This window comes from Alexandromys fortis, unplaced genomic scaffold (genome assembly GCF_014885135.2).
Source record: "Alexandromys fortis isolate MF-2015 unplaced genomic scaffold, M_Fortis_MF-2015_v1.1 scaffold_26, whole genome shotgun sequence".
NCBI lineage: Eukaryota > Metazoa > Chordata > Mammalia > Rodentia > Cricetidae > Alexandromys > Alexandromys fortis.
In genome coordinates this window covers 11,830,437-11,854,740 of record NW_026067894.1, presented here as the reverse complement: position 1 = coordinate 11,854,740, position 24,304 = coordinate 11,830,437, and the positions used below count along the sequence as shown (strand labels likewise).

General features: G+C 48.1%; 1 protein-coding gene across 2 annotated transcripts; it reads right to left on the bottom strand.

The window, feature by feature from the left end:
* Positions 1–1,868: 1,868 nt before the first annotated feature.
* Tmem39b (transmembrane protein 39B) lies at positions 1,869–23,621 on the bottom strand. 2 transcript variants are annotated; one of them, XM_050155392.1, is made up of 9 exons: positions 23,544–23,621; positions 19,980–20,106; positions 19,269–19,488; positions 18,581–18,664; positions 18,115–18,269; positions 10,672–11,008; positions 7,594–7,781; positions 3,912–4,032; positions 1,869–2,316 (listed from the first exon to the last, which is right to left on the bottom strand). In XM_050155392.1, exons 1-9 carry the CDS (start codon positions 23,545–23,547, stop codon positions 2,074–2,076), a joined length of 1,479 nt encoding a protein of 492 aa, XP_050011349.1. In that variant the 5' UTR covers positions 23,548–23,621; the 3' UTR covers positions 1,869–2,073. The 2 variants fall into 2 exon arrangements, with proteins under 2 accessions (XP_050011349.1, XP_050011338.1); XM_050155381.1 differs by lacking the exons at positions 19,980–20,106; positions 23,544–23,621 and adding an exon at positions 18,782–18,864 and having other exon boundaries at positions 1,872–2,316; positions 19,269–19,405.
* Between the last annotated feature and the right edge of the window lie 683 nt (positions 23,622–24,304).

Below are 24,304 nucleotides of genomic sequence, written 5' to 3'. Positions count from 1 at the left end.
TATGGACAAAAACATTAATGTTTGGGTTAGAACCATAGCTCACTGGTAGAGTACCTGCCTAGCAAGTACAAGGCCCTGGGTTCAATCCTCAGTTCTGGAAGAAGAAAATTTCATATATATATATGAAAAAGATCAACACACACACAAATAAAAGAAAGGTAACTGAATACATTAGTGTCACTCTTTTGCCTAGCAATTTCCCATGGTCTGATTTCAGGAATGTCCAAACATCTGGCGCACAAGCTCCTAGCTTCTCTGTGTAGGCAGATGCAGCTCCCGCCACAGGAACACAGCTCCTTCCCTTGTCTTGTTTGACCATACAGTAAACCTTCCGAGATCCAATTCCATGCCTGTCTTCCAGTCAGGGTATCTGACCTCCGCTCTGGAAGCAGTATTCTGCTTTTCTATAGCTTTGCCCACTGATCGGGTCCCAAGGTATATTCCCGTCTTCCCATCATCTAAGGGAGGAAAGAGATCTTCCCCGCCTTTGTTGTCCTGATGTCCGGGACAGTACATGCTAAACTGTCAAATCTCTGTCCTGTCCTCCAGAGCGCATCTGCATACCCTGTGGCCAAAAGTAGAAGGGCTAAGGTGTAGGCATTCCTGCATGCCTTCTCCTCGGAGTGTTCTAAACTATGCCTAGTGACCACAGCTATTTCTAGGACACAGCCTGTTCACAGTAACATCTCCCCCCTCGTCCAGCCTCTGACCTTCCCGGAGACCTCTCGATCCCTTCACTTCCATGTGGTAGGAACCACACTCTGCTTGTCCTCTCCCAACACTGGAGTGTCTCAACCCCCCTAGACTTTCCTCACTGGGGTATTTTCCTCCTCATGCCCACTAGTGGCCAGTGTAACCCCAACTGCCACCTCAGAAGGCAGAGAGCACAATAGCCTCCCCCACTGGGCTGCTTTTTTTCTGGTTTTTCAAGACAGGGTCTCACTATGTAGCTCAGGTTATCCTGGAACTGGCTCTGCAGACCAGGCTGACCTCAAACTCAAGAGATCCACCTGCCGCTGCCTCCCGAGAGCCGGGATTAAAGACGGGCGCTACTACACCTGGATTTAAAATTACATCGATTGGGTGGAGAGTTGGCTCAGCAGTTCAGAACCTTGCTTCTCTTGCGAGCACCAGGGTTTGAGTACTGGCAAACATTTGGTGGCTCCCAAACCATCTGTAATTCCAATCTCAGGGGGTTCAATGTTGTCTGGTAACTTCCAGTGGCACTAGGTACACATGTGCAGACCATATAGGCAAAGCACTCATATACATAAAAAAAAATCTGAAAATAAGTAAAAATTGCATTTATTGTGTGTGTGTGGGGGGGGGGGCAGAGGACACCTCACAGGAGCCAGTTCTCCTCTTCCATCACATTGAGTCCAGGGACTGCACTCTGGTTGTCAGGGTTGGTGCGAAGGACCTTGACCCTGTGAGCCGCCTTACCGGCATTCCCTCCCCACCGTGAAACAGTGTCCTGCTTGGCACTAGGCACAGTGCAGGGCTGCAGTGACTGCGTGCTGGGAGAATCAAGACATATCCCACTAGGACAACAGGGGCACACCTTTCGGAGGATTTTTATACCCAGCTCTATCACTCCACAGCTGTCACCACGGCAACTCATTAGCACTCTGAGTTTGATTGAGTTCACCTGTGGGAGTGACAGCACACATCTCCCTAGGGCTGTCCAAACGGAGTTTCTGCAGAAGCATCTGCACAAACTGACCTTCAGTTAGCAAAGCAATCACAGTCACCACAGCCTCTGGGATCCACAGAAGCCATGAGGAGCTTCCCGGCGCAGAAGCCCATACCTCTGACTGTGTCTGACGGGCAGAAACAAGAGAAAGAACCACAGGACACAGGCTTGTTGGGAATATAAAAATAAGACTTCTTTTCTTCTTATCACATCAATTATCAAAGAAAGAAACATTACGTAACAAAAATACAAAGCTCTGGTGGATTTTTTTTGTTTTTTTTGTTTTTTTCCCCCCACCCTCCCCAAACTAAACCCAACAGCCCTTAGCCAGGACGCCCTTGGGTGAAGCCTGGCTGCTGTCTCGAGGATCACCCTGGAGCTCAGGAGAACCGGTGGTCCAGGTCTCTCTGGGGACTGGCTGAGTACGAGTAGGCTTTGCCCAATACCAGGCGGTCCCGGAGCAGCTTGAAGAAGGCATAGTAGTTGCTGAAGAGGATGAGGGCCAGTGAAATGGTCTGGTGCCACTTCTCCGAGGACATTAGGGAGTACAGCTGGTAGACAATGACGGCGCCCTCCAGCAGCAAGAGGATGTTGAGGATCCGCAGTGGGTTGCTGAAAAAGAACTACCCAGGGAAGGGTAGGCAGAGGCCAGAGGGCATGATCCAAAACCTGTTCCTCGGATGAGGGGGTCTTGGCGCATGGTAAAGGGGACAAGCCTTTGGGGTCCTATGTGTACTTGGGTCGGGGAAGACTGTACAAGGTCGGGGTGAACTCTGCCACCTCATCTGTCTTTGCTTATAGTGTACTGCTGCTTTCGCATAAGCTGTTGAGGATTCTTCTGGAAAGCCTTCTCTGAGAAAGAGGTCTTGCTTGCTATTTCTAACTCTTTCTGGCCTAAAATCAACTTCTTTTTACTTATTTGTTACCAGACTGGCCTCCTGAGTGCTGTGATTAGATACAAGCACCACCATACCCTGCTCAACTGTTTTTTTGTTTTGTTTTGTTTTGGTTTGGTTTTTCGAGACAGGGTTTCTCTGTGGTTTTTGGAGCGTGTCCTGGAACTAGCTCTTGTAGACTAGGCTGGTCTCAAATTCACAGAGATCCTCCTGCCTCTGCCTCCAGAGTGCTGGGATTAAAGGCGTGCGCCACCACTGCTTGGCTCCGCTCAACTGCTTTTAATATCAACCTCTGCGGTATTGTGGGACTTGAACAAATCAGAATCCCCTGCCATTTCTTTTTTAACAGTGCTAGGGACTGAACCCAGGCTTTGTATGTGCAACAGACTTTAGTGCAGCAAATCTTGTATCATCAGCATGGAAAGGCATTCCTTTATTTTTCGTTGCTAGGCATCACAAGTATGGGAAGTCTGAGTGCGCACTACAGCATCTATTGCAAGCATGGAGGACTTGGTGACACCTCTTACAAGGTGTCTGGAAGGAAAACAGAAGGTAGAATTCAAGAAAAAAATGTCCAGGGATCTCAGTCTGCAAGGAAAAGAACCTCCAACTTGTACTGGGAGTGGGGGAGCTGAAGGGACCAGGATGCTGGGTTCAGGCCTGGGCAGTGAGTCTAGGAACAAGACTCTTCTCTCGCTGAGATATGAAGATAACTGCCCAGATTAATGGTCTCCCAAGCTATGACCCTTGGTGCCCTGGCTCCACAGGGTCCTCCAGCTCCAGTAGACGTCACTAGGAAATAAGGGAATTCTAGGCCCTTCAAATAGAGAAGTGTCATGAAGTTTCTGTTGGAAAAGGGGATTGGAGGCCAGCAGCCTTACTGAGTCAGGCCAAGCAAGCCTTTTCCCTCTGCCGACTCAGGCCATTTGCATGAGTTCCCAAGTTTCTCAGTAAGTTTCTCTTGACTATGTTAAACATGCATGGATACAGCAAGGAATCAGCAGTATTCCCTCCACTGCTAAAATCTCTCTGCCTTCCCCCTCTGCCCCCCTCTTTCTCAGTTGTAGGCTTAAAGGCATAAGCCACCAGGACCCGCAGAAGCCTTTCTTTGATTATATGAGCATCTCTCCCTCTAGCCAGTGCTCGGCAGCAAGGGAGCTGCAGCTATGCTCATCTGTGTGGACACCCTTTGGCTGCATGTGTGCACTGTCCTCCTCTGGGTTTTGGAAACAGTGAGAACAGCCATCATCATCCTGTTAAACCCACCCACTCCCTGCCCTGAAGATCAGGTACCACCCTCCTGCCCAGAAAAGAGCACTCACGTGGAACCGGAAGTGGGAGACATCGGAGGGGATGGCGACGTTGTAGTGGCCCACGGCTTTGTAGACATTCTTACTGTGCTTCACCAGCACACCCTGTGGCCACATGCACTCTTCAGTCCACCTGGAGGCACAGTCCAAGAGTACACTTTGTCCCCAGCTCATCCATGAAAATGGGTACTAGAGGATCGGGCACAGGGTGGTCACTAAGGCTCTACTTCCATTTCTATCACGCTGACACTGGGACTCCGCCTCTGGTCCCAGCTGCCTCCTCTATAAAATGGGATGACAACCCTAAGTAATTCGCTGCACTGAGACGTCTAGGGGTGAGGGGTTAGGAAAAACCCTTTTCCCTTCCTACTTGCCTCACTTGTAATCTCCTAGGGGTCCCCAGAACCAGGAATAAATGTTTAAAATGTTCTGAAGGTTCTGCAAGATCCCAGGGATTTGACATGGCTTCTTGAGCTCCTATACAGCATCCTTGACGTCCACTGCACTGCTCATATCCCTGCCTAAGTCACTCCCTCCAAACAGACTGACCTTCCCGATGCCGAGCTGAAAGGTTCTTTCTCATCTTTCCAAACCTATCATCCAGAAAGCCTTTCTCAAACTCTACAAAACTGAGTATCTTTTATTGTTCCTTGAAGTTCCTGCTACTTACTGGTCTACATTCCCCAGGGTTTGCCATTACTTTGCTTCCTAGTCTGTATCATTCCTTTAGGAAGTAGACAGCATCTACTTCCTGCCTGTATCCTCAGAGCATGCCACAAAACCCGGCACTGAGATGCCAAATGAGAGCAGGGTATCTTCCGGTGTCCTGTGAGAGTCCAGGGACTGCAATGGTCCTGGGTCAGTGACAGACCTCCAGCTATCCGCATCTCTCGTGCACCCTATACTCCTGCTGCAGTGATTCATTCCCTTAAACACACAGCCACAAGGTAGAACACACAGGAGTGATTACTTAGGCCAGTGGTGGTACACGCCTTTAATCCCAGCACTTGGGAGGCATAGGCAGGTGGATCACTGAGTTTGAGCCCAGAACAAGTTCCAGGACAGCTGGGCTATTCAGAGAAATCCTGTCTTGATTAAAAAAAAAAAAAAAAAACCCAACCAACCACACAGGAGTGTCTACTTATGATTTCATTTATATAAAGTTCTGGAATATGCAAACTAAATTTTATGTACAATTTCATTTATATAAGGCTCTAGAACAGGAAAATCCAACCTATGGTGAAAGAAATGGTAGGTAGCTAGGTGTAGGTGTAGGTGTGTGTGTGTGTTGGGGGAGGTTTATCCTGGGAAGGACCATGAAGATTATTTTCTATGGAGCTAGAAATTTACTATACCTTGATGTAGGTAGTAGGTTAAATGAATGTTTATGCCTTTGTCAAAACTTTAAAAGAAGCCGGGCGGTGGTGGCGCACGCCTTTAACCCCAGTACTCGGGAGGCAGAGGCAGGCGGATCTCTGGGAGTTCGAGGCCAGCCTGGTCTACAATAGCTAGTTCCGGGATAGGCACCAAAGCTACACAGAAACCCTGTCTCGAAAAACCAAAAAAAAAACAAACAAACAAACTTTAAAAGAGCTGGGAATGGTGGCACACACCTTTACTCCAAGCACTCAGGAGACTCCGGAGGCAGAGGCAAATCTCTGAGCTTGAGGCCAGCCTGGTCTATATAGTAAGTTCCAGGAAAGCCAGGGCTACACAGAAAGCCCTGTCTCAAAAAAAAAAAAAAAAAAAAAAAGAGAGAGAGAGAGAGAAAACCAAAAAACTAAAACCAAACAAACAAAAACCCTCAAAGAATTGTAAAATTTGTAGTTTATATAGTATATTTCACTCTATGTAAATTTTACATAAAAAAAATAGGGCTAGAGCAATGGCTCAGCAGTTAAGAGCACTAGCTGCTCTTGAAACTGGGTTAAATTCCCAGCACCCATGCAGTGGCTCACAACCATCTGTACTTCTAGTTCCAGGGAATCCGACACCCTCTGCTGACCTCTGTGGTCACCAGGCATGCAGGCAAAACACTCATATCCATAAATGAATCTAACAATTAGAAAAAATAAAAATAAACAGGAAATCTAGCCAGGCACTGCGATGGGAGAGAGGAGACAGCTGCATGTTCCAGGGGCAAGAGCCATGTTTTCCAGAGGCTTGTAGTCCTGGAATGAGTGGCAGGAGACAAAGGAACAGAAGGTAGCGAGTGAAAGGAGTATGGTGCAGGGCACTGGAAGGAGAGGTCCTTTACGGAGGAGGGCACCTGGGGTTATCTGGGTGGCCGGGAAATACGGAAAGATAGAAAGAACATTCTAAGCAAAAGCTACCACGGGGACAGGCTGGATGTGGAAGGGCATAAAGCATGAGAACCAAGCGGTCTGGTTGGCTAGAGGCAAGTGTGCGTTAGTATACAGGACGAAAGACAAGAGCTCATCAGCCCCAGCCAAGCAGCCTGGAAGCTGTGCAAGGATCTTGATCTTAGTCGGGTCCCGGGTTAGATACGGACAGGTAGCATGCTTACTTTCTTTTTTCTTTTTCTGGTTTTTCAAGACAGGATTTCTCTGTAGAGCCCTAACTGTCCTGGAACTCACTCTATAGACCAGATTGGCCTCAAACTCAGAGGCTGCCTCTGCCTCCCAAGTGCTGGGATTAAAGGCATGCGTCATTACATCTGGCTACATTCTCTCCTTCTATTCCTTCTTCTCTCCAGCATAGGTGGGTAAGCCAAGCCCCCTTATGGAGCATTCAGTAAGGTCACTTCTCTCTGACCCTCCTAAACCCAGCAGGAAAGGATCCTGATTGACAGGAGCATTAATACAAGGCATTTGGCCTTGGAGCTCTCAGTTTGTGCTTCTACTTTAGCTGGCCTCCCTCTACAAAGCTGTTCTAGAAGCCTCCTCTCGGCTGGCTTCAGTTGCAGGTATGAGAACCATCAATGAGAGAGGATTAGTATAATCGTGACAGGGACTCGGCTGAAGGAAGGTTAGCTCAGCACCCTAGGGCTCCTGTGCAGGGAGACACGAACTTCCGCTCCAGGAACAGTGTTAGCCTGCAGCTAGGCCTTCTGCTCACAATCTTAGCTAATTTTCATGTGGTTATCCTCCTGCATCAGTCTGGGAACTTCTTAGAGATTTCCTGTAGTGTTTCACCCCTACGGCTCTCCCTCCCTGGCCAGGCTTTGCCGTGAGCTAACAGAACGGCACTGAGGTTTTGAAAAGAACACATTGGAGAGGTTCTTTCTACTGTGCAAAGTCCTCTATAGCTCCCCTTAGCTTACAGGTCAAAGAGCAAGCTCCTCTGCCAGATGCAGAGCCCCAGGCCTGGGATGGCGTAGGTAGAGGCGAATGACAACTGAAGGAGCAGACAATGCAATGGGGACGAGTGGGCAGGAGTAAAGAATGACTGCATGCATGAGCAGGAAGTCAGAGAGGAACGAGAGAGAAAGTCAGTGCGTCCCTGCATTAGCACCTGTGCCCTCCCATGTGCAGCACACCTGCAAGCTCCCCACAGACAAAGAACAGGTCTGTCTAGAGCTCCACCATACTCTAGATACAAGTTCTGATATATAAGACAAGTTTAATAACCATTTGCTGGCCAACTGAACGAGTCAATGAGAAGATGGGAAGTAGCTTCATACTGTGACCGGGAGAACTAGGGTAGCTGGCCAGGGCAGGGTGGGGCAACTCACGGGTGCTGCAGCACGTTGGAGCAAAGAGCTGGGTCCACCTTTTGCCAGCAGCCCAGATGGGCAGCAGCCTTGTGCAGCAGGTCGCAGTAGCTGGCGGGAAGCAGGTGCTGCATGAGGATCACAGAGGTGCTGATGGACACCAGCAGGAAGAGCTCGCAGGACCAACGCTTGTCATAGTAATGTGTATTCTGGGGAGAGCAGGAGGTGGGTGAGGCTCAAAATGTCCACGACTGCCGCCCTCGTCCTTCCCTGATTCGACCTAGAAGCCAGGGCTGACCTTGGAGATTTCAGGATGGCCTGAAATCAACAATTACACACGTGGGAAGGGCAGCTCAGATCCTATGCCCACTAGCTTCCTATGATGGAACATTGCTCTGCCACCCACTCGGGGTCAGAGCATGCCCAGGGACCCAAAGGAAAGAGTGGAGCAGTCTCGGTTCTGCTGCACATGAACAACTCTAAGTTCTGGCAAATAATTTAACTCGTCTATGCTCTCCTTTCTTCTTTAGTTAGATGAGAGTAAGGGGAATCACCACCAACCCAGGCATCAGAGAGAGTCTGTACATAGCAAAGTTCTCTGCCGGCAGAGTCCTCAACATATCCAATTTAAAAAAATGATGTCATGTGGGGCTAGAGATGTGTCTCAATAGGGAAGAACACTGACTGCTGTTCTTCCAGAGGCCCTGGATTCCCAGCACTGACATGGTGACTCATAACTATTTCTAACTCCAGTTTCAGGGAATCTAATACCCTCTTCCGGCCTCTGAGAGCACCAGGCACATAAGTGGTACGTAGACCTATATATGCAGGCAAAAACATCCACACATACAAATTAGAAGACAAATTATTTTATGTGATGTGCATGAGTATTTTGCCTCCATGTGTGTCTGTGTACCACGTGCATGCAGTACCTGCAGAGAACAGCTTTCACCGCCAATCTTTTTTTTTTTAAATTCGATTTGTTTTTTGAGACAGGATTTCTCTGTGTAGCTCTGGCTGTCCTGGAACTTGTTCTGTAGACCATGCTGACCTCAAACTCACAGAGATCCACCTGCCTCTGCCTCCTTAGTGCTGGGATTAAAGGTGTGCGCCAACACCACCTGGCTTCTAACTCCAATCTTTGAAGTTTATCCTGTGGCCAGAGAGCTAGTTCAGGAGGTAAAGGCACCTGCTTCCAGAACTGACAACCTGAGTTCAATCTCCAGCACCCAGATTGTGGAAGCTGAAAACCAACTCCCACAAGCTGCCCACTGACACACACACATACACACACACACACACACACGTTACCACATTGCATCCCGGAGCAAGATTTCCAGTCTAGGGGCTGGAGAGATGGCTCAGCAGTTGGGGGCGCTGACTGCTCTTCTGGGGGACCCAGGTTCAGTTCCCAGCACCCACATGGCGGCTCACAACTGTCTGAGAATCCAGTTCCAGGGGATCTGACACCTTCACACCAATTCACATAAAATAAAGGTAAATAAATCATAAAAAATTAAAAAATAAAAAAGATTTCCAGTCTATTACAGCCAAGGAGGTGCCTTCCCAGAAGCTGAGAAGAGAGGGGACACCTTTGAGGTTACTAAGATCTGATGACTCTTGGTTTCTTTCTTTCAAGATTTATTTCTTGCCTGGCGATGGTGGCGCACACCTTTAATCCCAGCACTCAGGAGGCAGAGGCAGGCTGATCTCTGTGAGTTCGAGACCAGCCTGGTCTACAGAGCTAGTTCCAGGACAGGCTCCAAAGCTACAGAGAAACCCTGTCTCGAAAAACCAAAAAAAAAAAAAAAAAAAAAAAGCCTTTCTTTTATGTGTATGAATATTCTGACAGCATATACGTGCATATACCACATGCAGCAGTATCTGCAAAGGACAGAAGAGGGTAGTAGAACCCATGGAACTAAAGTTACAATCGTGAAACACTGCTCGGTTGTGGTGGCACATACCTTTAATCCCAGCACTCGGGAGGCAGAGGCAAGTGGATCTCTGTGAGTTCGAGGCCAGTCTGGTCTACAGAGGTAGTTCCAGGACAGCCAGGGCTGTTACACAGAGACATCCTGTTTCAAAAAAAACAAAAACCCAGCACTCGGGAGGCAGAGGCAGGCGGATCTCTGTGAGTTCGAGGCCAGCCTGGTCTACAAGAGCTAGTTCCAGGACAGGAACCAAAACTACAGAGAAACCCTGTCTCGAAAAATAAAAAACAAACAAACAAACAAACAAACAAACAAACAAAAGAGGACATCAACAATTATGAGGCACCATGTGGGTGGGCCCTGGGAACCGAACCCTGCTCGTGAACTGCTGAGTCATCACTCCTGCCCTAGCTCCTGACTTCTTTATTCAATGGCAAAACAGGACACTCAGACCCATGCCAAAGCAGCCACTGACTTACCAAGTCTCTTCCATTAATCAGGAGTTCATGGATAGGTCACTCCCTTTAAGGGAACCTTATTCTCTTTATTCCAGATCTCCAGAGGAGATATCCAATCAAAACTGGTAGAGATGAGCCTGGGAAGACGACTCAATAGGTAAAGCATTTGGTGCACAAGCAAGAGTAACTGACTTCCGGTTTCAAAACCTATGCTGGGTATGGTGGCTCAGCATCTGTATATCCAACACTGGCAAAGCAGAGACAGGAAGATCTCTGGGTCTAGCCAAATCAGCAAGCTCCAGATTCAGTGAGAGACCATCTCAAGAAATAAGGTGGATGGGGCTGGAGAGATGGCTCAGAGGTTAAGAGCACTGTTCTTCCAGAGGTCCTGAGTTCAATTCCCAGCAGCCACATGGTGGCTCACAACCATCTATAATGATATCTGCGCCCTCTTCTGGCCTACAGGCATACATGCAGACAGAACGCTGTATGCTTGATAAATTAAAAAAAAAATATATGGTGGAAAGTTACTGAGTAAGACACCCAATAACAATCTCTGGCTTCACCTACATACATGCACAAATGCACTCTCCCATGTGCGCACACACACAAATAAAAAACAAATAACAAAAACCCCAGGAGAGTCACTTATACAAGAGGGCTCAGGGGAGGGCGGCAAGCCACTCTGCTGGTGTTGAGCTACGTACCTTGACAAACCAAACAGGAACAAAGGCCACGTAATAGGCGCTCAGCATGGAGCTGACAAGCACTTCCTTCATGCGCCAATTGAAGTCCATTTTGAGGAACTCCACCTCATTGCGGATGAGGCTTGGTGACAAGCAGCAGGCATGGGTAGGCATGGCTTCTGGGCCATACAGCTGCCGAGTGTGCTGCTTCCACGTCTCCCGCAGTGTCAGCAGGTAGTCCCGACTCCTTGCCAGGCCACTGGCCGCCTCTCGGGGCCCCACGGAAGCCACATGGCTGAAGAGATTCGTCTTGCGAAGATCATAGTTCAGCTGCAGGAACGGAATGTACATCCCAAACCTGCTGCAGAAGACAGTGATGAGGCCAGGGCTGTCCAAGGGTCAGAATCCCGACTCTCAACCTGGGGGTAGCGGGGTGGGCACACAACTCTGCTTTTCCCTCTGGGCCTCAGATCTCCTGGATACTCGGAGAGGAAAATCTACTCATTCTCCTATGCCTCTGTCTTTCCATCCAAGTCAATGAAAACACATCTCAGCATCATGCACATGCTGGAACTGAGGATATGGTAGGAAGCAAGAAGGAAGGTCTTTCCTGCATGGTGATAACTAACAATCACCATAGCAACCCACATTCATTGAGCACAGTCTATGATTCAGGCTAAGTCTTTTTTTTTTTTTTCCTTTTCCCTTTTTTTCCCCCAAGACAAGAGTTTCTCTGTGTAGTTCTAGCTGTCCTGGAACTCACTCTGAAAACTAGGCTGGCCTCAAACTCAAGAGATCTACCGGTTTCTGCCTTCTGAGTGCTGGGATTAAAGACATGCTCCTCCACCACCTGGCTCAGACTAAGTATTCTACATGCAGCCTCTTCTTATAAGAATAACAAGCCAGTGGTGGAGGCTCACACCTTTAATCCCAGCACTTGGGAGGCAAAGGGAAGTGGATCTCTGTGAGTCTGAGGCCAGCCTGGTCTACAGAGCGAGTTCCAGGACAGCTGTTACACAGAGAAACCCTGTCTCGAAAAATCAAAACAAAACAAAACCAAAGAATAAGGGTGAGAGAGCTGGGGTGTTACTCATTAGTTAAGAGTGCTTACACCTCTTCCAGCCAGGTTCGGTTCCCATCACCCTTACATCCTGCAGCACACATAATAAATTCATAGGCTCAAACACATACATATAAATAAATGGAGAAAAAGACCAAAACAAAAAAGGTTCTGAAAGACAAAACAGAGTAAAGGTAGAATATAGATATTTTGGACATATAAGGACATAAAACACATATTTCCCAAACAGTCATTGCTAAGGCCAATGCACTTAGCAAAATAAGGGAGAAACCCAAGAAGGCATGGGATTTAAGAAAGCATGCAATTCAGGAGGGCAGCAAGGGAAGTCCCAGGCTGAGCTACACAGCAAACCTACAAAGCAGGCCTTCATTCTAGAGCAGGAGGATGGAGGCCTAAGGTGGGAGACCTCTGGGAGGGAGGGAATGGGCACCAGGTAACAGGTGGCATGCTGGAGGGGCTGGGTAAATATGAGGACGTGATGACAGGCCATCTTTCTTTTGTCACCAAGAAACAAGGCAATTACAAACTCCACTGAAGGGTGCTATTATTTAAATACGAAGCACACTAAACTACAGCTTGAGCTTAAGGACCGACAGAAGCGGGGAGAAACCATCTGACTCTTACACTCGCAAGTCTTTTCACGAGGCCCAAGACCACAGCCTAGGAACTACAATGAATGTTATTTTTGCACTCTTCCTAAGAAAACAAACTTAGTGGTGCTTAACTTTTATAATTAGCTTCAGACAAAGATGGCGAGCTTAGATGTGGTTATATAAGAGAATGAGAATACCAGCCTTGACACATAAATGCCTACAGTCGCCAGGAAGTGAGAGGAGGAAAGAGAAAAGAAAGGGGGGGGGGTGGCTAGAGTCCTAATTTTTTTTTCTAAAATAAAATAAAATCTAATCCTATGCATACGGTAGTGTGTACATGTGAATATGTGCATGTACGCCTGCAGGCACTCCAGAGTCCAGAAACGGAACTGTGTCCCCTGGAGCTAGAGTTACAGACAGTTGTCAGCCGCAAACATGGGTACTGAGAACTGAACTCCTGTCCCCAGGTAGAATATGTGCTCCTAACCACTGAGCTGAGCTCCAATTGTAGGGAGTCAGCGTGCACGTGCTTGCACGCTGTGTGTGGTATGCTTGCGGATGCGCTCATCTTCCATCCAGGGACAGCGCTGATTACTCCTGAGAAGGGAAATGAGATGACTGGGAGGTAGCAGCAGTCAAGGCAGGCTTTTAAAATTTACACTATTCTATCTTTTTTTTGTTTGTTTGGGTTTTTTGTTTGTTTGTTTGTTTGGTTTTTGTTTTGTTTTTCGAGACAGGGTTTCTCTGTAACTTTGTTTCCTGTCCTGGAACTAGCTCCTGTAGACCAGGCTGGCCTCAAACTCACAAAGATCCACCTGTCTCTGCCTCCCAAGTGCTGGGATTAAAGGTGTGTACCACCACCGCCCAGCTTACACTATTATATTTTGATTTAAAAAATTAGGGCTGGGCAGTGATGCTCAAGGATGCCAGAAGAGTGTGTCTGGATCTTTTGCAACTGAAGCTGCAGCTGTCAGTACCACGTGAGAGCTGAGAATGGAACCCAGAGCCTCTGAATGAGCAAGAGCATCTACTGGCTACAGAGGAAAATCCTGTCTCAACACATGGCCCCCACAAAACCCCAAACATTAAATAAACAAGACAAACAAACAAAAAAATTAGTCAGGCTGTGGTGGTGCATACCTTTAATCCCAGCACTTGAGAGGCAGAGGCAAGTAATCCCTCTGAGTTCCAGGCCAGCCTGGTCTACAGAGTGAGTTCAAGGACAGCCAGGGCTACACAGAGAAACTCTGGCTCAAAAAACCAAAAAAAAAAAAAAGAAAGAAAAGGAAAAAAATCAACAAAAAAACAAATATAAATCCCACAAAACAACTTAAATTATATGAATATATTAGCTAATTATAAAATTAATAAGAGTTTTAAGTGACAAACAAAGGTATAGATATAATAATTTAAGTAGTAAGACATGGAGGAACATGCCTTTAGTCCCATTAGAGAATCAGAGACAGGCAGAGCACTGTCAGTTTGATGCCAGCTTGGGCTACACAATGAGTTAGTTCTGGGTCGGCTAGGGTTATACAACGAGACCCTATTTTAAACAAAAAAATAAAGCAAAAACTAAAAAAACACTGTAAGTAAAAGTTTTTATTTATTTTGGGTTTCTATTTTTACTTTGTAAAATATTTTTAAGGTTTATTTAACTTTTACTTTATGTGCATTGGTGTGAAGGTGTGAAGATCCCTTACAACTGGATCTTCATTCAGCTATGTGAGTGCTGGGACCTGAACCCAGCAGGTCCTCTGGAAAAGCAGTCAGTGCTCTTAACCACAGAGCCATCTCTCCAGCACATGTTTTGGGTTTTTAGAGTCAGAGGTTTCTCTATAATGGAGCCTGTTCTGGAACTAGCTCTTGTAGACCAGGCTGGCCCCGAAAGTACCTGCCTCTGCCTCCTACCACCTGGCTGACTGTTGATTTTTTTCGAGATAGGGTTTCTCTGTGTCCCAGAACTCACTTTGTAAACCTGGCTAGCATTGAAGTCAGAGATTTGCCTGCCTCTGCCTCTGGGATGAAAAGTGTGCACTATCACTGCCTGGCTTTTTAATTATTTACTTCTATTGTGAGGGTGTCAGGTCCCCTGGAACCGGAGTTACAAACAGTTGTGAGTTGTCAAGTGGGTGCTGGGAACTGAACCCAGGCCTCTGGCAGGCCTTTTAGCTGCTGAGCCATCTCCCTAACCCCCAACTCTCCTTTTTAAGACAGGGTCTTGTTTGGCAGTTCTGCTGTCCTTCAACTACACAGATATGGCTGGCCTCAAACTCTGCCTGCCAGCCAAGTGCTGTGATTAAAGGCCTACACCACTATACCCAGCTTTTGGGGGTGGGGTGGAAAGTCTCATGTAGCACAGGCTAACCTCAACTTTGCTATGCAGCTTCCTGAGTGCAGGGATTATATGACTGTACCTTGACTCCCAGCTAAGAGACTTATTTTACCAGGCAGTGGTGGGCCATGCCTTTAGCCCCAACACTCCTGGAGGCAGAGGCAAGCTCATCTCTGAGTTCAAGGCCAGCCTAGTTTACGGAGCAAGTTCCAGGACAGCCAGGGCTACATAGTGAAATCCTATAGCAGGGAACCAGAAACCTGGATAGTGGGATTGGAGGCTGTTTTTTCTCTTTAACTATATAAATTTACTTTTTATATTGATTTAACTTTTTAACTATGTTAATTTACTTACTGTTTCGTTTTGTTTTCTTTCGTTCGAGACAGGATTTCACTGTTTAGCTCTGGCTGTCCTGGAACTTGTTCTGTAGAGCAGGCTGGCCTCAAACTCAGTGATCCACCTGCCTCTACCTCTGGAGTGCTGGGACTAAAGGTGTGTGCCTCCACCGCCCCAATTAATTTAGTTACTGGAAGCAGGGGGTGAGCAGGGAGGGAGGCACGCCACAGCACACCTGTCTATGTCAGAGGACAACCTGAAGGAGCTGGTTCTCTCCTTAGCCATGTGGGTCCCAGGGTGTCAGGGGAGCACCTTTCCTTACCGAGCCATCTCATTGGCCCTGTGTGTTAAAATTCATAACAAATGTAGGGGAAATACTCTGTGCAGTGGTTCTTATCGCAGTGATATTGAAGGTGTACAAAAATGTGTGTACTTGTTACAAGGAAAAGACAGAATCTCACAAATGCAGACAAATCCAAGTGTGGAAACGCGAGGGCCAGTAGACGGCTCAGCAGGCAAGGGGCTTGCGGCCAAGTCTGACATCCTGAGTTTGGTCCAGGAAGCCCCAGGGTGTAAGGAGAACCTACTCTTGCAACTTAACCTCTAGCACTGCAGCGCACACACCACTCTACACACGCAAATAGATAAAATCCTCTATTTCTTTTTTTACAAACAGGGTTTCTCCTGCCAAGTGGTGGTGGTGCACACCTTTAGTCCCAGCACTTGGGAGGCAGAGCCTGGAAGATCTGAGTTCAAGGCCAGTCTGATTTACAGAGCCTAGGACACCCAGGGCTACAGAGAAACCCCATTTCGCAAAACCTTATAAATAAAATGAAATAAATATAAAGGAAGGAAAGAAGGAAGGAAGAAAGGAAGGAAGGAAGGAAGGAAGGAAGGAAGGAAGGAAGGAAGGAAGGAAGGAAATAGGGTGTAAACTGTATAGTTGTGACTAGCCTGGTCCTCAATATACAGACCAGGCTAGTCTCAAACTCAAAGAATTTCACCTTCCTCTACCTCCAGCATGCTGGGATTAAAGGCACGAACTTCCACATTCAGCAAATAAAATAAGAATTAAAAAAAAAAAAGTGGCAGTGGTGGCACACACCTTTAATCCCAGCACTCTGAGGCAGAGGCAGGTGGATCTCAATGAGTTTGAGGCCAGCCTGGTGTACAGAGTGAGTTCCAGGACAGGTTCCACAGAAAAACCCTGTCTGGGGGAAAAAAAATTCCAATAAGCACAGTGTACATCCATTACAGGTATTTTCTTCCCCATAAATTCACCTACCCATAAAATGTTAGCCCAACACAGAAGTGCTTCAAGGAAAGACTGGAAGAAACAAACGGAACTAGACGAGGCGAACTCTGCCTGCTTACCAAAATATCAGCCATCTACCATCACATGTAGTAAGTATGATATGATGATTAAAAAAGTCCAGTGATGGCTTGGTTGTATACACTGGTCACCTCAGCACCCCAGAGACACAAGTAAGAGCATCAAGAGTTCAGAGTCACAGCTTGAACTCAGCTACACAGCAAGCTGGAGCCAGCAAGGACTACACAAAATCCTGTCCAAAAAAAACAAAACCAAACCAAATCAGTACAGCTTCTGTAGAGAGTCGGGGATGTAGCTCAGCTGCAGGGTGCTTGTTTGAAATGCATGAGCTCGCAGGGTTCATTTCTAGTACCACAAAACTAAGAAACAAAACAATTTTGGTTCTTCAAGACAGGGTTTCTCAATGTAAGAGTCTCGGCTGTCCTGAAACTCACTTTGTAGACCAGGCTGGCCTCAAACTCTGCCTCTCAAGTGCTGGGATTAAAGGTGTACATCACCACCACCTGGTACAAAAAAGGCTTTTAAAAGACAGATGTCGGGGTTGGAGAGATGGCTCAGAGGTTAAGAGCATTGCCTGCTCTTCCAAAGGTCCTGAGTTCAATTCCCAGCAACCACATGGTGGCTCACAGCCATCTGTAATGGGGTCTGGTGCCCTCTTCTGGTCTTCTGGCATACACACAGACAGAATATTGTATACACAATAAATAAATAAATAAATAAATAAATAAATAAATACTTAAAAAAAAAAAAAGAGCTAGGGGGACAAGCCCAGGCTATAGGCTGAGCTTTCATAATAAGTCTGTCTCATTTTTGTGAGCTGGCAGCCCAAAGAAAAATCCGTCTAAATCTAGCTATTCTGGAACTCACTGTGTAGACCAGGTTGCCCTTGAACTCAGAGATCCAGCCATCTTTATCTCCTGAAAGCTGGGATTAAAGGTGTGTGCCACCAACACCTGGCTGATAAATACCTTTTAAACTCACAAAAACCCCTGCTTACAATACAGTGAGTGTGACAGGCACCTAAACCAGCACGTTATTAGTCCTGTAGTGTAGGGAACCGGAGGACCCAGCTCTGAGGCTTTCCAAGACCCAGAAAGGACAAGGTCAGGAAGTAACTGTTAATGCCCTGGTAGCCAGAAGACTGTTGGGAGTCTGGATTGGAAAAGGGCAGTTCTGGGCCCTTCCCAGATACCATCTCTCCATCTTGAACAACTGAATTTCCGGTGGGGCAGGCAATGAGCTAAGCAGACACCGAGACAAACATACATGTGCTTATGCAGACAATATACACACAGGTCTATTTCACACACAGACATGCATAGAGACATGTAAACAAAGACATGGAGAAGCATCAGGAGATTTCATAAACACTGAGGGGGGAGGGAGAGAGGTGAAAGGGGAGGAGGATGTGGGGGATACAGTGAGAACAGAACCCTGCCCCCACAGAAAAAAAAAGAGAGAGAGAAAGGAAAGGAAGACAGAGAGACAAAGAAAGCCCAATCATTTCCATCTGCAAATGTTCCCCTGGGTATTCATTAGATCTGAATCCGATTCCAACCTCCCATCAGTAGAGATGGAATAGCTTATACCACTTCAATTTCTTCTGCAAAAGAAAAAACCTAATCACCCTGATCTCAGGAGATGTCACTAGACATCGTGAGAGGTCACTGCTGCTGCCTGCCTGCGAGTCCTCCAGATATGGAGGGAGGCCTGATTACCCAGCCATACGAAGGACAGAGTCAAGCGTCTGGTGCTAGGCAGTGAGGGCTGAGGTGAGGGTACTCACGGATAGCAGAGGAACAGGAGGTTCAGGAAGGAGTAGGTCCTGAAGAGGTGGATGAGGGACCGGCACAGACTCCAGCCTGTTGCCGTGAGAACGGTGAAGCGGGTGAGGAACAGCAGGATGGAGCGAAAGAGGGAGACCTTCCCCCTCTGAGAAGCCTGGGTCGGGGTGAGATATGACAGGATGGGGCCTTGGATGGAGGCCACAGGAGTCATGCCCAAACCCCACTGGATATGGCCTATAATCCCACCCAGGGAAAGGTGCACAGCAGGCTGGGAGGAGCCTGGTGTGGTCAGTCTTCCTGATGCCCAGTGGGCTGGGAGAGCCAATGGACACCATTAACATTCTTCAAATAAGTCCACGAGGACCTCAAAGAAATGCCTTATGGTTAAGGGTTAGGTGTCTTCTTGGCATCCCAGGGGAAAAGGGGAGTCCCAAAGTCCCTGGCCAGCCTCTAGGACCCAATCACCTCCTTCACGATGGACCCAATGAAGCGGCGGCCCAGCACAATGGTGGTCACCATCAGCAAGTTGAAGTCGATCAGGTGGAAGTTCTGTCGGGGCAGAGGCCTGGGGGTCACATGGGCTGCTTCTCCACACACAGGTTTTTCTCATACCCATTACCTCCCACTGCCCAGTCCTTTCCACAGAGACTGTCCCCATTCTCTGACCTTCATTGGCCTCCAGCTGACTCAGGCCAGGAAATTACCTAGAGGAGTAGAACAGGACCCAGAGAAGGGAAGTGGGACAGTCCCTGGGGATAAGAGAGTGGTGTGTGAGCACTCTTGCTCTAACACCCATGTCCCTGAACCTCCTCTTCTGTCCAGAGTTCTTTCCACCCCTGGAACATTCATACAGTCCCATGACTCATCTCTCAGACAGGCTTTAAGACCCAGTCTGTGTCAGATTCAAATCTGCTAGCCTCACAGTGCCCAGCATAGTCCTAAGCACACTAGAAATAGTTAAGAAACATCAGTTCTGTTCCCTTTACCTTCATCAGGCCCAGTATGGAGCCAGGTATATAGTGGTGCTTGGTAAGCTATGCTAAATTTAAACCAAGCAACACGCACACATGCACATGCATGTGTACACGTGCGTGCGTGCGCGCGCGCGCACACACACACACACACACACAGGAGACCGTGATTGAGCACATACCAGGGAGGTGTGGGAGGGTGGGTGGGAGGGCGGGTACCACCAGACTGTCTTATAGATGTTGATGTAGTGCACGAACAAGGCTATGAGCTGGCAGAAGAAGAGCTGGAGCTCAAACAGAATGCTGGCCTGGACTGGCAGCTCTGGAATCTTGCAGTGCTGCAGAGGCACAACTGTCTGGGTGGCCAATGGAGGTCTGGAGAGGCCCGTCCCAGAACTGGTCCTGGAGAGAGAAAATAGTAACATTAGGAGTGAACCTGAGGACCCGATGGGAAAAGCTTCTGGAGCACAGGCCTATGGATTCCCTCAGCTCATGGGGATGGAGTCCTCCTTAGCTTGCCTGGGAGACAAAGGACATGAGAAAAGAGCCTTTCCTCCAGATTTGACTCCAGTCCCCCCCACTTCCCAGGAGGGAGTTATTAGGCTTGCTTTACAGATAGGAAAAGGCGGTCCAGAAGCAGATGGCAACCCGTGCAAGCCAGCAGTAAATCAGGACTAGAACTCAACTGGAACCAAGGGCTGAGGTCTGTCTGCTTTACCCAGTCTCATGGCATCTCTCCAAGTGAACACCCTCGAAGCTTGCTCTGGTTTTTGCGACTGCTCAGACCCCTCTAACTCTACCTGATATGTAGGACACAGTGTATCCTAACATCCAGTAAGGGACCCTGGCCTCCACACTGCCACAGGAAGGAATGAGATGCAGAGGGGGCTTACCTGGCTCGAGAACGGACGCTGGTCACGGATGCACTGGAAGTATGGCCTCCACCAGAGGCCCCTGAAGATCCTGGCTCACAGAGTGGATTTCGACAGTAAGATGTCCTGTTGGGACCTCTTCGTCCTCCTGTAGGGCGTATGTCAAGGATGACAACAATACTATCTTGGTTAACTGGAATTTCATTGCCTTCCTTTCTTCTGTTTGATTTTTGAAACAGTGTCTCTTTATATAAGCCTGGCTTTTCTGGAACTTGCTATGTTGGGGAGGCCAGCCTTGAGTTCATGTACTTCACTTTCTTCCTCAAACCTCACAGGGGCCTATAAAGCACATCTCATCTCACCTGTGGTTCTCTGCCGTGCGCCCCATCCCGCCCTGTGCTCTAGCTAGCGCACTTCTCTCCCCTCTAAGTCATCCTTGTATGTCCTGTACCTTTGGTCAGGAGAGCTCTTTCTGGAGGCCCTTTTTTATTTTTCTTCTTCTAGTGGAAATTTTCCATTTGTATTTTACTTGATATTACCCCGTGTGAGAGTGCCCACCACACCGTGCACAGAGAGGTCAGAAGTAACTTTTGGGAGCTGGTTTCCAGGGACCAAACTCAGGTCCGCAGGTCTGCACAGGTCTCTACCTTGTTCTTGTTACTTTTAAAATCAGGACCGTTCATTGGTCTGGGACCTGCCAATTAGGTTAGGCCAGCTGGCCAGGGAGTCCCAGGGCACACTGGTATCAGTCAGTCTCCACAGTACATGGGTTCTGGAGATCAAACTCAGGTCGTCATGCTCGAATGGCAACTACATTACACACTAAGCTATCTTCTTTTTTTAAAAATTCATTTCTTTCTTAAACATGCTAAGCACATGCTCTACCACTAAGATTCACCACCAGCAAATGTCACCTTACTGACATTTGTTTGTGCTCATGCATGTGTACCTATGTATGTTTGTGTGTGTGTGTGTGTGGCTGAAGGCCAGAAATTTTTTTTTGTTGTTGTTTTTTGTTTTTTCGAGACAGGGTTTCTCTGTGGCTTTGGAGCCTGTCCTGGAACTAGCTCTGTAGACCAGGCTGGTCTCTAACTCACAGAGATCCGCCTGCCTCCCGAGTGCTGGGATTAAAGGCGTGTGCCACCATCGCCTTTATGGCCATGTATCTTTTTCATTTTGTTTTGTTGGTAGTGATTTTTGGTTGTTGTTGTTTTTGTTTTTTAGGGTTTTTTGTTGTTGTTGTTGTTTGGGTTTTAAAGGAAAGGTCTCTCTGTGTAGTCCTGGTTATCCTGGAACTCACTCTGTAGACCAGGCTGGCCTCAAACTCGAGGATTTACCTGTCTCTGCCCTGGGATCAAAGTGCTTGCCAGCACTGCCCAGCCAGTGACTTTTTTGACTGTGCTCCACTTTGTTTACTGAGATGGGGTCTCTTGTTGAGCTCAGAGCTCATCATTTCACTAACCAGTCTGCCCCAGGGATCCATTTCTGCCTCCCAAGTGCAGGGATTGATTACAGGTGGGTTGCCACACCCGCCCAGGCAACTTCAGATAGGCACTGGAGAACCCAACTCTGCTCCTCGAGCTTGCACAGCAAGTACTTCATCCACTAGCCCCCCCAACCCCATTTTTGAGGGGTTGCTCCATTACTCTCTTTTACTTCTATTTTTTTCCTACAATTCAATCCCTGAAATTGTCTTTTTTGTTGTTTGTTTTTGGAGATAAGAGTTTCTCTGTAGCTTTGGAGCCTGTCCTGGAACTCACTCTGCAGACCAGACTGGCCTCAAACTCAAATGTGTGTGCCACCACTGCCTGGCTGAAATTGTCTCTCTCTTTTTTTTTTTAAGTTTCTTAAAAATTTATTTTATGTGTATGAATGTTTTGTCCGCATGTATGCATGTGCACCACATGTGTACCCAGTGGGAGAAGTCAGAAGAGGGTTTCAGATCCCTGGAGCCGGAACTCGAGATGGCTGTGAGTCATAATGTGGGTGCCAGGAAATTGAACCTAGGCTCTCTGCAAAGAGTAACAAACACTCTTAACTGCCGAACAATCTCTCCAGGACTTCTGAAATTATCTTATTTGTTAACATGTTTACTATCTCGGCTGGGCAGTGGTGACGCACGCCTTTAATCCCAGCACTCAAGAGGCAGAGGCAGGCGGATCTCTGTGAGTCTGAAGACAGCTTGGTCTACAAGAGTTAGTTCCAAGACAGGCTCCAAAGCTACAGAGAAACCCTGTCTTGAAAAACAAACAAACAAACAAACAAAACCATGTTTACTGTCTCTTCCACTAAAATGGAAGGTCAGTAAATTAATTTTTTAAAAGCAACTCACTATTTAGCACAGGGTAGCCTAAAACTCACAATCCACCTGCCTCAGCCTCCCAAGTGCTAGGATTTCAGGCATGTGCTACCAGACCATGTATGTCTTTGTCACCGCTGTTTCTTTATTCCAGTTTACTGGGGTATGTATCGATAAGTGGATAGGAGCAGTGAGGTAGTATTTTCAGATTAGTAAATTGAGTTTCCAGGATGCAAGAGGCAGTAAGTAGGAGGCTCTGAGTCATGAGCTTCTCAGCTCTGGTATCTGCCGCACTTCATCTGGATATGAGTCTCCAGTAATTTTCGATCTAGTCGTTTTTCCTCCAGGGCTTTGAGATCTAACTCAATGATCCAAGGCCTGAGCTTAAGGTCGGCATGGCCTCTGAGGCAGCGCCGTGGTAGTGAATCCAAAACTTAAGATTTTACAAGGCTATATCCTTAAGCTTAGTGGTCTAGCCTAAGATGCCGGGCACCAACCAGCACATAGCTCCCACACCCTTAATCGAAGTTATAACTTGTTCATCTTCCTCATGGCAACACGGTAACCTCCATTCATACATAGTGTGCCCATGCTTCCCTGGCTCTGAGGGTTCTCTGACAGGTCTTCAAAATGTGCATGTTCAAAGCTCTGACCTCACCAAGCCCCTACGCCGGAAGCTTTGTTCATATACTGTTATATTTGGCTTGGAAAACCCCACACAGCCCAAGAACTCTGCCCACGCCCACTCTTTTAGAAGCTTAGCACCCACATAAAGTCCTCAGCCCAGGAACCCCCATCACACACAACTGTCACCCCAAAGACCGCGCCCACATGCCAGTCAAAGCTCTCTGGGACTAGAAGCTTAGCTCAGAATGGGCTATCTTCGGGGGGGTTGGATCTCCCTACGGTCCCATCGCACGGAGCGTAAGCCCCTTTAGTCCAGAAGGTTCTCTGTCACACCGGCGCCCACCCGTATCCTTAGCTCGCAGCCCGTCCCCATTTCCAGCCCGGAGAAGTGTGTCTCACCCCCGTCAATACCCGAGGAAGCCCAAGTGTGTGGTCCAGTCCCCGTCCCCCCCACCCCCCCCACAGTCCGGGCCCCCTCGTTTTGGAAGCTCCACCCACCACGCAGTGGCCCGCCCCCTCAGGACCGGAGGGGCGGGGTCCCGTCTGCGCCGCGTCCCTTCCCCTCCCCCTCCCCGCGGCTCCGGTCCGCGTGGGGCGACGGCTAGCAGCCGAGCCACCCCTATCCCGCGGCCCCGGCGAGCCCAGGCAGCTCTGCTCACCCATCTCCTTCCCCCGGCGCTCTCCGTTCGCCGCCGCAGCTCCTGCGGGTAATATGTCGGAGGCGACGGCGGCCGGGAGAGGACTAACCGCCGCAGCCTAGGCCGGGTATCAGCCGCGCGCTCCCGCCAGCTGCTCAATTTGCATACTAGGCGGGCTGGGACCGGGAGCGCGCTTCTTAAAGGGGCCGTCTGATCAAAGGCTGTGCTTGCGCTCTTTGTCTAGCCTTCCCCACGCCTTTTCTGCAACATCTGCTGAAGAGATTCTGAGAGCCATGGACCCGCCTCCTGTGTTTCTCCCCATTTCTTTTCAGGCGGTCTTCCGCCGCTCCTGAAATCCTATCCTTGAGCACCACAGTCACCTCAAATTCAGCGCTACCCAAACTGGGTTCCCCTTACTCTCTCCTTTTATTGTACTTAGGTCAACCCCAGTGAAAACCTAGAAGTCACTTTCCTTTTCCTCCAAAATTCTATCTCCATCTAGTCTTTGACCTCGTCTTGCTGACCCTAACTAAGCTCTAAGCATCACGTTTATTCCATTGTTTATTTCACTGCCACTACCTTAGCTTATGGCCTGTGCCATTCATTTTCAAGCTTTGAACTTATATTCTTGGTTACCAATAATAATCACCTGTTAGGGTTCGGGCTTGCTTTTTCAACAGTTTAAAATTCGGCGTGCGGGGGCGGCACGTGGCAGTCGAGGTTGGAAGACAACTTGGTGGTAAAAATCCTTACTTGCTGAGCCATCTCAACAGCCCTTTGAT